A 14,467-nucleotide genomic window follows, 5' to 3' on the forward strand; every position below is an offset into this window, starting at 1 on the left:
TTTTTAAACATCTATACATCCTTCAACCCAGAAATAGCTGCAATCTACCAGGGGATGTACACTAATTGTATTATACTGACACAAGAGATCCAAAACTTAAGGGAAAAAAATCAGAGAAATCTTTCAAAATAGGACAAAGAAAAAAATTCAAAGTCTTGTGTAACTCAGATCAAAGAGAGGATCTTCAGTGTTTAGATTCAATTACGTCATGTGAATTGCCAGAATACATTTTGTGTGCTGTTAACACATCGTTGTCCTGCAGATCAAAGCACCTGCCTTGGGTAAGCTGAATCTCCCTGGGAGTTATCTTTAAGCATTGTGTGTTGCAGGAATCAATTACACCAGATGCAATAACCTCATTTCTAAAGCAAACAGTTCACCAGGGAGAAGACTGGGACTTCTGGTGTTTGAACAACTTTCATTTTAACTAGTGGAAAAAGTAGCAGATTAGCTCAACAAACTGGGGCAGAAGGAGCATTCCCCTTCCTTTCCACCTCCTTCATTTGAACACAGGAGTTGTCCTCTGATAACTTTAGCACTTCTCCTACTTCTCGTTTTCTGACTTCAAATTATGGACTGGAAAAGAACTACAACTATGTCTGAATTACAGAAACTAGTAATAAAAACCAGGAAAAAACTAAAAGCAACCACATATCACTTACAGCCAGTAATCCACCAAATTAGTTTTAGCAGCAGAGGCAAACAGAACTCTCTTCTGGCAGATCACTCATTTCAATTAAAAACTGAGTTTCTAAACAAGAACTAAGTCCTTTTCTAGAATTATTAACTTAAAAAGCATGTCAAATCATCACCTTTACTTAGACCTGACAGCTAGCTACCATCAGAGAGAAACCAACTCTAATTCACATGTTTTCCAACCACTATAATTTGTTTTAAAATTTATAAATCGGACTTCTACTATTTTTCAACAGAAAGTAACATTCAGGCCCAGGTTTTTGCAGCTATCTGCCAAAACACACAGCACAGCACAGCAGGAGCACTCCAGCACAGAGGAGCACCTCACTGAGGGCCTGACCTTGTAAAGACCTCACATGCTTTCAGACACCACTTCTCAGCTCACCACTGGAGCCAGGATGGGAAGAACCTGGGAATTAACATTCTTATCTTCAAACCACAGCCTGCTCAGGAATGTCTGTTCAAAAGCTGCAATAAAATGCTTCACAAAAGCCAGATATCTTGCTGTGAATTCCAGTACTTCCAGTACCAGCACTTCGCTTGACAAAACAGAAGAATGATCTCCACTGATCTCTGTCAACTAAGTCAAGAGGAAGAAATGCAGAACTGACTGGAAGAAGCTTTTCAATCTGGTACAACTGAGAGTTCAGGGAACCTTTCTTGAAATTTTCTGATACAAATCAGTTACCTATCTATATTTCATTTTTTTCCAAGTTGTTTGGCAGGACAGCATTCCCTAACCTAGACAATTTTTAAATTATCAATTCTTACTATAGGTAGTTCTAGATTAAGAACAGGAAATTTCCATCCCAACTCAACTGCAGCTGTGCTCAAACACATCCACACAGACAGAGAGATTAGTCAAGTATGCCACAAGAACTTGGAGAACTTCTTTACACCCAAAAGAAGTTCCATCGGTTCTTCCAGCAGATCTTTAGCTTTGAAGGAAAAAGATTAGGGTTTGGTATCTTCTTATTTGTTTGGAGTTTTGTTTGTTTAGTCTAATTTCAATATTCGCAAGATGAGAGCTTAAAGAGTTTTGAAACATGACACGGGACCTGAATACTGTGGTGGAATATTGCTGTTTAGAGTTTTGGATGGAAACATCTGAGAAGTGTTGTGTTGTCTTAATGGATGAGGAAAGTTCAGCTCCACCATCACAAAGAATAATTTGTAAAAAACTCTGAAACAGTGGGAGAAAAGAGTCACTGGAGGAGACCAACTGCTAGAGCACATGGCCTGCTAATTGAGCTACCCTCTTATATCCTCCCATTAAAGTTAGAGGTACATTTTGATAATTCTTTTTAATGTTTTCCAGTCATCCAAGCAGCTGATGTTTTTGTCCTGGATCTTAGTTTCTCTTGTTTCAAATTTCCCCTTTGTCCCACTCTGCAAAGTTGCTCTCAGATAATTTCCTGGACCCTCCACTTTTACCATTCACCTCTATTTCAGAAAACAAGGCTTTCCCTTTCTAAACTCCATCACACATAACCTATTTACCTTCACTTAATAGATCTTCCACATAGGCCTAACTTTGCAGAACCTGTCATTTCTGGATTTTAAGTCTTAAAAGTCCATTGCCTCCCCTACTAAAGCTGCCTCATTTGAAAGGTAAATGAGAAGGCAACAAATCCTTTTCCTGCCTTAACACATTCTGTTCCCCCATGGTTAAGAGCAGCTTGTTATAGGTGGCTGCAAAATGAACTCTTCCTTCTTTTTAAACCTTTCACAAAATTTTTTGTCTGTGATTTCTATCAAAACTATGGTTGGATCACAATGACCCCAAGGTACTCTGATGACCAGTACCAACTCAACTCCTTGTGTTCCCATGGGTGTTTGTCTAATTTTAGATCTTGGATGTCTCTGGTGCAGGAGACACCTCTGTATTGCATTTATTCAGCACATCACAGAGGAGGTTTCTAGGTCATGATAGAAGTTCCTACGTGCTACTGCACATTTAACAGAATAATTCCACAAGGCAATAATAGGAATAATTCCACAAGGCAGCCAGGATGCATCTGTTGAATTATGACTGATTTGCCCCAATCCACCTGCAGCAGAGGCAGCAGTCACAGTGGGCTCTCAGAGAACACAAATCAAGTCCCTTGCAGGGTTTTGCTCACTGAGGTTCATCAAGCAGATAGTTGATTTGATTTGGGGAGGAGGGAGGAAGTGGGAGCAGTATTAAGCCCTTGAATTCATGAAATACTTAACAAGGGAAAAATTTTAAAGTCACAAAAATCTATCCTCAAATCATATCATTCACTTTTTATCCTGTTTGCCCAGTATGGAAATCTCAAGTAAAGAGTTTGTCCCCTGTAGATGTTAATCACTGCTGCTTGCCCCCTGTTCCCAAACACACTCACACTTCTGCTTTTTCCCACACAAACTAAAAAGAAAGAATTGTCCTAAAAAGCAGAGGAAAACACACAGTAAGTCCAGTGTCTGACCAAGGAACGCTCCTCAGTGACACAGAAAACCATCACATGAGAAGCAGCATCTGGTAGTGCTTTTAGAGGAATATAAATAATGGGACACATAGCACTTCAATGCTGAATTTATAAGGTTGGTATGTGCCTTGGCTTTCTCCAAATCAAAGGAGGAACAAATGAAAACACATAAAACCGGAACAAGTCACAGGACTGAAGGGAAAGATTCAGTATCTGCCAATTCCCTCCATTTCTATATAAATTGATCCTGTTGATGTTAATATTCAAATTTTACAAGAGAAAACTTAAGGGTGAATAAGTACATATTCATGTTACATTTGAAGTCACAGTTTCTCTTTACAGTTAGGCAAATTCTTTTATTTCTTCACCACAATATATAAAAATATCACAATTCTGAATATATTCTTCTAATGACATTTTTTATTCATATATGAAGAGTGAAAATTACCTGCAGGCTATTATTCAACAAGTCAAAGTCACTATATCGCCTCACAATCTGTAAAATAAAATACAAAGTTCAGGAAACCAATTACTTTTTCCATTAGAATTTTACTCCTCAAAATCCCATCAGAAAAAAATAATTCCCATTTACAATCATCTTCTTTTGCAATTTTTGTACAAACACCTAACTGCTGGATTTATGACACATTGCCAGAGAGCAAAAACGAGTCTTTAATCACAACTTGATCAGACAGAAAATGCATTTCTAAAAAATATCTTAAAACAGTACTTGTGAGCAAAGTAGTCTGCAAAAAAGGCATTTTTGCCATATTAGATGGAAAAACTTTTCACACTCATCTTCATCATTACTTCTTAGTTTCATTGGTCTCATATAAGCAGAGCTGTGATTTCAGCACTGAGAAAGGCAAACTGGAATTTCAGATTTTAAAACTATGGTTGTACCAACACACAGTAGAAACACATGACAGGCATTTTTCCTGGAATATTCAGAAGAGCAGCAGACAACATTGCCTTCTGTAGCTGGCAGCAAAACTGTTTTTCTCTAAGTTTTGACCAAAAGAATTCAAGCACTTCATGTTCTCAATTTCAAATCAACATTTCTGTTTCCAGCTCAAATTTTAAAAGCTAGGAATAGGCAATTTTCAAACTTTTCCTAAAAAAAGAATCCTGGTTACATGAACTACAACTTAAGAAATTACCTGCCAGCTGTTTTCTGTTGAGACTCCTCTCTGGACACGGATTATATATTCCTAATAAAAGGAAAAATCATTAGAAATGAGAACGAATGAGCTGAATGAAATTATAAGGTACTTCTTCAAATAAGACAACTAACATTCAAATGCAGAAAATTCAGATCCAGCACCTTGGGGAAGGTCAGAGCTGGGTTTGCTCAGAGCATCCCTAACAGTGGCTCTGCTTTGCCTTCCCAGCATAGAAGACAAGGAGAGCTCCAGGAGCTTGCACACTCAAGTGGTTTAATTTAACTTAGTTACAGAAAAAGACAGCAAATTGAAGATGCCACAAACCAAGACACATAACTGTTAAATTAGAACTGAAGTGTCTATTTTCAGAAAGTCAGCCTGACATGGTCCCTCCATATTCTTTCCTCTTACCCATTTGAAATCATAATTATGGTATCTTCCTGCAAAACAAGAACCCAAATCCTCATAATTTGAAACATAAATCCACAGAGCTGATAACATTTAATCAGTGTAGTTATCTTTGGAAACTGTGTGACAGAAATCAATTAATGGGACACCTGGAAACTCATATTCACCAGTGACTTGGTTTTTCTTGTTTTGTGACCATTGCTGCATTTTGGGAAGAGGCTACTTCACATACAGACAAAAAATTGCAGCAACTGCTTATTCATCAAGTCTCAAAGGAACATTGGCTGTTCCTCTGAAAAACCACACCAGTGATGATTCACCATGTGCAGTCATTCATCTTTTCTAGGATTTTGGAAGCAGCTGAGTTATTGCTCAATCCCTTGTAGCACTTGCTCTTTATCCAGTGATTGTCATTTTCTATTGAGCACCAAGAGAGGCAGAACACAAATTCATTAAACAACCATCAAAGCATCTTATTGCACACAACCACTCTGGTCAACACAGCTCTTCTGGAGACCCCCGTGATAAACAACTTGGGACACAGATCTTCTCACAGTAAGATTATATTAAAAAAATATATACATATTTGGGCCACAACTATTTTTCCCCACACTTACTTGAGCATTTTCCTATCCCATCCATATCTGCTTTTGTGGTCTAATGCACCAATGAAGTTTCTTTTTTATGTCACAGGGTTTGCAAGTGGAAAGAGAAGAGCAAACACTCTCCAGGTGTGGCCATTAGTTCTGTCTGTAAGGAAGAGCCAAGTCCCCACCACAGGCTCTCCATCAGCACTGACCATAATGAATTATTGTCCAACTCAGCACTACCCTGTCAATACAACTAAGGAAAATGCCTAAATGGTCTTCTGAGTTGGTTGAGGGCCTTTTCCCCCAAAGCTGGTAATGAGATTGAAAGTCAAAGAACAGCAATAGTAGAAAGGCCAGGATAAGAAATATAATCCCATTCCCAGTATCTGCCATGGCTACACAAAATCAGCAGAACACAGGATGCTGAGTTCCAGTGAGCAGCTGACACTTCCTATTGCCTTCATGTGGCAACAAGCTTGTCCTGGGATTATAATTAGCACCACTGATATATGCTTCCCATAGGACCAGAGAAGAGCTTTCAACTCTTCAAAATGCACGAAAGCCTTTATTTCTCTGCCAAATTCTGGTTTAGTTAGGAAAAAAAACCTGAATTACAACAATCTTCTTCTGAGACAACCTGATAGTGGGACTGAGACTGTGCCCATAGGAAATAAATGAAAGCATAAGGAAAACAGAGGCACACTCAGGATCATTTCTGTTTAGCAGCATCATCAAATGTAGGAAAACAGGGTGGAAAAAAGAAAAAGCTAGTAATTACCAGAGTTCACTCCTGCAAACAATTTAAGGCATGCATCAGCAACCAGGCTCAGGGAGTCTATGTTAGCTACACTCATGTAGAAATTCCCATGGCATCTTTCACTCCTACATGAATAGCTCAGAATTTTTCCTATGACTCAGTTTACCAAATAACTTCAAAGGAGCCCTAACAGCTGCTGGTTGGGAAAGAAAGGTCTCAGCTTGCAGCAGAGAGATGACCTGCTGCTCTGTTTGCCCATGGGCAGCAAGGTCACCGTCAGCAGCAGCCTCCAACAGGACAGGCCACAAAACCACTCCTAAAACACAAACCACACCTCCACAAAACCATTCCTAAAACACAAACCACACCTCCACAGAACCACTCCTAAAACACAAACCACACCTCCACAAAACCACTCCTAAAACACAAACCACACCTCCACAAAACCATTCCAAAACACCTTCCCTGGCTCCCTCCACACAGGTAAGGTTTGTAGATCCACTGCTCTTCCTGTCAGTACTGCCAAACCACTTCATGACACAACCTTGAAATTCCTGCAGCAGCTCAAAATACTTCTTAAAAGATGCCAAGCAAAGCAGTTTTACCTATGGGATCACTTCCTGGCTGCTCCAATTAGTCAAAAAAAGCTGAAATGGGTGCTGGGAAGAGGATGTCAGGAGCAGACAAAGATGTGTGACCCTGTTGCACACTGTCATTTCCTATAATCTTCTTCCTAGTACTACAGAGCTCTGGATAGAGTTTCTGAAAAGGAATATTTTCCAAATAACCACATGGGTCAGTGACAACCACACTGCATTTCTCCAACCCTTTGCTGATAACAGTTTCACACTCACTGCGTGGGATTAATGTTGTCCTGAACTTACCCATTTTCAGGCAGAGCCAAGATTTAGGTGGCTTGGTTTTTTGGGTTTTTTTCTCCCCAAAATTCATCAAGATTAGTCCCTAGTGTTCCAGCACTTATTAAGACACTATCAACAGCAACTCAGAGCTACTCAGCAAAATTTTGTTAACATTCCTGGGTGAAAATTGCAAAGCAAAGCACTCCAAATGTTTAACAATTGCTCTTTATCACCATTCCTGGTTTTTGAAACAGGAAGCAAACAGGAAAGAAGGCTTTTGCAGAGACAAAATAGGAATAAAAAAGTGGTGAGTTAAGAAATTCTTATAATAAAATGTAGAGTCTCAACAATACTGGGAAATACATTCTGTTTCCCCAAGCAAATAGTCTAAATTTCCAGCTCAGGATAGTCAGTCTCTTTTTCCACAGATTTCTGCTTTACATCTGTTTAATCCAACAGGCTTGAAAAGCCAACCACTATAAAGATCCAGGTCACCTTCAGGTCACATCAACTAAAAGTTTGAAAGGGCTTTATTTTATAAGCATTAAAGAGAGGAGAGCCTAATTAAGCATGAATACAATCCCTGCTTAAGTACGCTGGATTGGAACAATTTCTAGTAAGAAGCTCTTTTAAATGTTTATTTAGAAAATCTCCCATGTGAAAAGCAGCAACAACATCAGGAGAGCTGCTCAGCCTCAGAGGCCTCTCTGTTACAGGGCCCAGCATTTATTTGCTATTGCCCAAGTGCCATTGAGCCCATCTAAGGTAGAAGCAACAGCAGTGGTTGGTGTTTCCCCACTTTTAAACAATTCAGGTGTGTGTGTGTCTGCTGCACCATTCACACTCTGTATCCCTCTGTAGTAATGAGTCAGCCATTCAAGAAGTGAAAGCTATGAACTAGGACAACTGCAGGGAAAAAATGGGACACACATCTACATGGAATGAAACTTAGTGAACATGAAAAGCTTTGGAGAGAGATGAGAAATCACAGATTTTCAGTGCTCTGCATCACTGTGACCTTCACCAGAAAGGCACATTACTCACTGTTTTTCAGGAAATACTCAGTAGCCAACAAAAATATTCTAATTAGGGTTTACTAAAGTACAATATGGAAACTAATATTTTGACTACAATGTTGACAGGACCTACAAATGCAATACTAATTTAGTAAGATCACCAGTGGAAACCGTACGTTTGGAATATTTAAAATTAAGTGTGATGGAAGAACCATCTTTTGTAAGCTCAGGCTGGAGAAGAGGTGGGAGGTAATTGAGTTTACTGACTAAATCCAGGGGAGGAACTGCATTTCTGAAACCTCAAACAAGTGAACTAAGACAGTTCCCTGTGTAATGCCATGTCTATAAGTAACTTCATGTTTGTTTCTGTCCAAAGTGAATAAAGCCTTGAAAAGACTGAATTCCTTGTAGAGCAGATGTGCAAAATCTTTTACAAGCTTTTAAACTAAACCCTACAGTCCTAGAAATATGTGGCTCCATTTTTCCATTTGGAACAATAAAGGAAAAATATAAATGCTTTTTCAATGTTTTTCTAATCTAACAGCCATGAGTGCCAACATTCATCATTGCTTAAAGAAAACTAAAAACCCTGAAAGATTGTTAGGAGAGGGATTTATTTCAGCTGTTCATTTCCAAATGCCTTTAAGACAACAATGTACTGTATCAAAGCTGGCTGTTTCACTGCTTCAATTTCAAAATATGAAACACACGAAAAAGGAAAATTACTTCAGAAAAGAACTGAGAAATGTTCAGAAGAACATGTACAACTCACCAGTAGTTTTCCTGCTGAACAGACTTGCAGGTACAGTTCTTAATAAGGAAAATGTCAGATTTTCATGGAAGAAAATAGCATCCCATTTTAAGGCTTAGAAAGAAACCACTATTAAATGGTGAACACACAGATGAAATATTGCAATATGAGGCAAGTTTAACAGCCAAAACTTATTAAAGCTTTAGTGCTGAAATCGCCTCTGTTGTCAGAAGCGATTTGGCATCAATATGAGACACTTGCAAATGGCTTAGTATATTGAATGTAATCCTGCTCCTATTGAAGTCAAGGAATGCAACAAAACTTCATTTTCTGCAGAAGGGAAGGGTTGGTACCCAGACCTGCAAAGGGACTGACTCACGGCTGTGGAAAGGTGCCCAACACACCCCTGGGGTTACACAGTTACTCTCCCTGATGCACTGCTGGTGGCTGAAGCATAAAGAAAGAGACAAAATGAAACTGACTGGGCTTGCTCTTGTAATTTCAAATCCATTAGGTGAGGTGCCACTGGAAGGCACCTGCAATGTGTATTTTTTTCTGGCTTTCAAAATGAAAAGGGGTCCATAAACACCACACTATAGAATTCATTGTATTTAAGTGCACATTCCAACAAAACTCAGACTGTTTGTAACACACTTAACCAGGGAAACAACTTCTGCAAACATAGAAAGGGATCATTTTCCTCTTCCAATTATGATTGGAAATAAATACACAGAAAGAAAACGTCAGTGAACAATTTCTTTGTTGCAATGCAAAACCATGGAGATTATGTTCCAGCTCAGATGTTCTAAGTCCAGTAAGAGCTCCTGAGCTCTCTGACTCGAACGAGCAGGCTGAGCCTGTGAGTCTATCAGATAATGTGGAAGTTGGCTCCCTAACAATCTAAAAACCCATTTATTGGGGGGATTGACGTACTCTTACTAAGCAAAAAGTGCAAATCCTCAAAAGTCCATTTTCAGTAGTAGCTTAACCCCTTCTGAGGTTTCTGGAGAATTCAGGTAAGAACATAGTGGTCTCGGGTTTTGTTTTCAGTTTTGTTTCTTTTAGTTTCACCTTCAGCCTCAGGAAACAGAAACTCAGCCTCTGCCAAGTACAGCCCTTGACTCAATGCTATGAAGTTTACACTTACCCAGTCTGTTGTACTAAGTTTAAATTAACAGAAACTGCTTAGAACAATACACAAGCAAACTATTCATTAGACACAAGCTTTGGTCTTCTGTGTGGTATTTCACCATGTCTACAGAGCTTTTCCTGAAATTCTTCATCTTTTCCTTAGCTGTTTTTTCAGAAGACTGGCTATTTTCAGCACCAACAGAAGGTTTACATAATTAGTAGTTCAGTTGCCATGTTGAAGTTGCACCTAAACTCAGACTAAGCCATCTTCATATGAGTGCTTTTAGAAGCTATGATCTACAGGAAAAAAAATACAAACCCAAGTTTAAAACAATTCTTTCAACACTAAACAACATTTAAAAATCTTAATATATAATGCTGACAAAAGAATAAAAAAAATTTCATGGCTGCCTTTGCCTTAGAACAGGCCTAGTTCTCCAAACATTAGTTTGGGATAAAGGATTTTACAGATCTACATCTTTTGAAGATACCACTTAAGGTGGAATGAAGAACAAAACTGAAAAGCATTCATTTAATGACAATCTATTTTCTTCTAGCTATAATTTAACAAAGTAAAATACAGTTTTGAGGCCCCACACAAACACTTCAATCCTTATTTCTTAGAAGGGCTTCATTGACACACTTCTTGAGAGACAAGGATTTATTTCTGCAGCTCATTTTGAATCAGGAAAGTTCAAATCAGGGACAGCATCACCCACCAATAAACAAGCTATTCACGCACCAGGGACATAAGATGAAGTATCTGAAATGACAGAATAGTCCACTTACATCAAATAAGAAACCAAGTCTCTGCTAATGGCTTCCTGTATTTTGTTATCCCACACTGGCTCTGTATAAACCATCTGTGCTACACACACTTCAAGCCATCTTTCAGCTATCAACAGGGCTTCTGCAGTAAAACAAACAATTACTAATAGATGTATCTTAGAGACAGATTCTAACTCAAAAGGCACGGTGCTCCAGCATTCTGTTATTAAGAAAAGATCAGAAGAAAACAGAAGAGAATTTTCCTGCACAACTGTTAGTAACAGAATACAGAGATGAAAGACAGGGCTATCGCACTCCCTCACACAAGATGACACAAGGAGAGTCTGGATTGCAAAAGTTCTTCCAAGTGATCATTCTAAAAGAATCTTGTGACTTTTCCCACCAGAATCATGCAAACCAAAGGAAAGAACACAAAACGCTATTGTCATTTGCACTAAGGAAAAAGCATAATAAGGAAACAAGCTACTAACGAAACATAATCTGGTCTGCTGGGGAGTATTAGGAGTTACACAACTTCTCACAGGACTTGGCACACCCATCCTTCAGCTATTGAATCAGGTAAAAAGCATCACACTTGCCAGGAAATAAACCTCTTTAGTCTTACTTATAAGAAGGAGTTGCACCAATTGAGAGCCACAGCCTGTTGGATTCACAAGACCTCTTAGACAATTTCTCATAGGTAACTTCTGTTCAGAGAAAGACTGGAACGTCAAGAAATGTGAGTTCCTCAGACAAAAAATAAACCACTTCTTAGTGTGAATTATTTATATGAAGAGTATGTAATAAGACAGTCTGTAAATTAGTGTATACCCCATGGTGAACCTGCAGTTATTGTTGTTCAGGTTAAGGGTATGCAACAGATGCAGGGAACCAGGAAGCAACCCACAATGCAGGCATCAGAGGTGGGTAAGGGACATAAGGAAACCCTCTCTCCATACAAAGCAAGCTTCCAAATGGAGTACCTGCTGCTGAGCTACCTCTGGCCTCCTCTCCAGCATCCCTGCTCTCAGCTCATTACAGTCCTCTGATTTATGCTACTGCTTGGTTATACTATAATGAAACCCGGTTTTCAAAGTGGAAAATAACTGCAAACAGGACATTGTAGAATTTGCATTATTGCTGCATGCTCAAAGACAGTTCTTATGGAAGCACTGTGCATGTGTCCTAGGCATCCCAAAGAATTAATCCGTGACACCCAAGTCACGGCAGGGTTTGTTCTGCTGAGTGCCACCGCTCCCCGAGCTGAGAACCGGGGCTGGGGCTGCGGGGTCCCTGCGGTTCGCAGTCGCCGCTCGGCCCCACGGCAGGACCCGGAGGCGAATGCAGCCCGTTCACGTGTAACTCCATCACCGCCACCGGAACGCGGCGGGCAGAGCCCATCTCTGCTCCGCGGGCTGCACACCCGGGGGCAGCAGGAATCACAGGAACGCACAGGCCCGCTCGGAGCGGCCGCGGGGCAGCCGAACCCCGCAGCGGCCGCCCCCGCAGAGCCCCCGGTCCCTCCCGGGGGTGCTGCCGGCTGTCCGCGGGAGCCCCGCGGGCAGAGAGGGGCCAAAGGAGCCGAACGAGCAGCGGCACCGCCGCTCCCCACCGCGGGGCTCCGGGGCGCTGGGACCCGCGCTGCCTCCCGCCCCGCTCCCGCTCGCCCCCAGCGCACCCCGCAGTGCCCCGCCGCAGCCGCCGCCTCCCGCCACCCTCGGCCCCGCTGCCGCGGGCTCGGCTCAGGCCCCCGCCCAGCCCCGCTCCCGCCGTGCCCCGGCCGGCCCCGCGCACCCCGAGCACCCCCCGGCGCCCCCGGTACCGGCTCCCTCCATTCCCTCCCCCGCCCCGGCCGCTCCCGCCTGCCCCCGCGGCCCGGCCTGCCCCGCTCACCGTGTGCGAGTGCAGGCTCTGGCTCGCCTCGATCTGCGCTGTCAGCGGCACCGTGTCGTCCAGCAGCACCTTGCCGGCCGGCGGCTTCTCCATGAAGGCCATAGCGGAGCTGGGAGCGGAGAACCGGCGCCGCCAACCCGCTTCCCGGGGCAGCTCCCGGTGCGGCCGCCGCTGTCAACACGGCAGCGCCGCCGCCGCCGCGGGGCCTTAGCGCCGCCGCTGCCACCGCCCGCCGCAAGGGGGCGCCGCGGCCGCCGCTCCGCGCGAGTCCCGCCCCGGGAGCGCGGGACAGGGAGAGACGGGGACAGGGAGAGACGGGGACACGGAGAGACGGGGACACGGAGAGACGGGGACACGGAGAGACGGGGACAGGGAGAGACGGGGGACACGGAGAGACGGGGACACGGAGAGACGGGGGACACGGAGAGACGGGGACACGGAGAGACGGGGGACACGGAGAGACGGGGACACGGAGAGACGGGGGACACGGAGAGACGGGGACACGGAGAGACGGGGACACGGAGAGACGGGGGACAGGGAGAGACGGGGGACACGGAGAGACGGGGGACACGGAGAGACGGGGACACGGAGAGACGGGGGACACGGAGAGACGGGACACGGAGAGACGGGGGACACGGAGAGACGGGGACACGGAGAGACGGGGGACACGGAGAGACGGGGACAGGGAGAGACGGGGGACACGGAGAGACGGGGACACGGAGAGACGGGGACACGGAGAGACGGGGGACAGGGAGAGACGGGGGACACGGAGAGACGGGGGACACGGAGAGACGGGGACACGGAGAGACGGGGGACACGGAGAGACGGGGACACGGAGAGACGGGGGACACGGAGAGACGGGGACACGGAGAGACGGGGACAGGGAGAGACGGGGGACACGGAGAGACGGGGACAGGGAGAGACGGGGGACACGGAGAGATGGGGGACACGGCGGGGATGGGGATACGAGGAGGTTCGTCCCCACGGGGTTGGAAAGGGGCTGGAGGGGAAGCCACGAGTGCAGGCTGGTCACCCCGCCACCCAAGCCTCCCGTGCCTGGTGCTCCCGGTAGCACCGACAGCAGCAACAGCAGCTGCAGCCCCGGGGGCATCAGCCCCGAGACACTGCTCCCAAAGAGACCAGGAAAATTATAACGGCACTTGCTTCTCTTTACCTCTCACGGGGTTTTGTGTTAATAAAACAATCAGAATATACTGTATATTTTACTCGATTCCTAGAATTTAGGCTTTGGAGTTGATCTTTTTTGTGGTTTTGGTTTCTGGTTTGGTTGCTTTTCAGAACGCAGATTTAAAGTTGTTAACAATTTCTCAATGTGACTGATTGCAGCAGCATAAGAAACTTTCTATTTGAATACTGCTTAGTGCTTGAGAACCTACAAGTTGGGCACCTGTCTGCATTTCCTCTTTTTACACCGTACACAGGAATTACTCACTTAAGATGTTGTAAGACTGCAGAGCTGGGGTTTGTCATACACCTGGAGCAGGTGTCATGAACAGCTTCATCCATCTGTCTTGCAGCTCCATGATGAGAGGAAAATGGGCTGTGTTGCTGTGCTTCAGCAGCCAGGCTGGAACAGCAACCCCAACTCCCCAAACTACTGCTTCTGCAGTGACCCAGGAGGTCAGGCACAGATCTGATTCATTTTGTTAAGAGGCCTTAACAAGACAACTTCCACTTGGAGAGGCAGGGGAAGGAGGGGGCCTGCTTGGATGAAGTGCTTTGTCCAGCAAAAGCCAGTGACAGGCAGTGACCTGAGGCAGAAGGAAAGGAAACTTGAAGTGAAACAGCTCCTAGAGACAAGAGATAAGGAAACCTCTTCCTAATTACTGCTTCCAGGTTGCACACAGGCCAAACTCCAAGCTTTGGAAGGAGAAGGCATGGAGTCAAACACCTGACACATCACCCCTCCCTCTGCTCCAGTGACTAACACCTGGGGTTAGAGTGCAGCACACTCTGGCAGGGC

At 43.8% G+C, this 14,467-nt stretch overlaps 1 protein-coding gene across 6 annotated transcripts in view; it reads right to left on the bottom strand.

The window, feature by feature from the left end:
* Window positions 1–12,695, bottom strand: part of PXK (PX domain containing serine/threonine kinase like) — a 33,038-nt gene extending 20,343 nt beyond the window's left edge. For 5 of the 6 annotated variants that reach the window (XR_009419223.1, XM_059479912.1, XM_059479911.1 and 2 more), the window contains exons 1-3: window positions 12,484–12,695; window positions 4,307–4,357; window positions 3,595–3,642 (exon numbers count right to left, since the gene is read on the bottom strand). Coding sequence is in view for 4 of the 6 variants with exons in the window: in XM_059479912.1 (XP_059335895.1) it covers window positions 3,595–3,642; window positions 4,307–4,357; window positions 12,484–12,585 (201 nt within the window). In the remaining 2 variants the exon portion in view is untranslated. Of the gene's footprint in view, window positions 1–3,594; window positions 3,643–4,306; window positions 4,358–12,268; window positions 12,290–12,483 lie in introns of those variants that run through there. The other variant, XM_059479915.1, reaches the window with a different exon arrangement.
* Between the last annotated feature and the right edge of the window lie 1,772 nt (window positions 12,696–14,467).

This window comes from Ammospiza nelsoni, chromosome 11, assembly GCF_027579445.1.
Source record: "Ammospiza nelsoni isolate bAmmNel1 chromosome 11, bAmmNel1.pri, whole genome shotgun sequence".
Taxonomy (NCBI): domain Eukaryota; kingdom Metazoa; phylum Chordata; class Aves; order Passeriformes; family Passerellidae; genus Ammospiza; species Ammospiza nelsoni.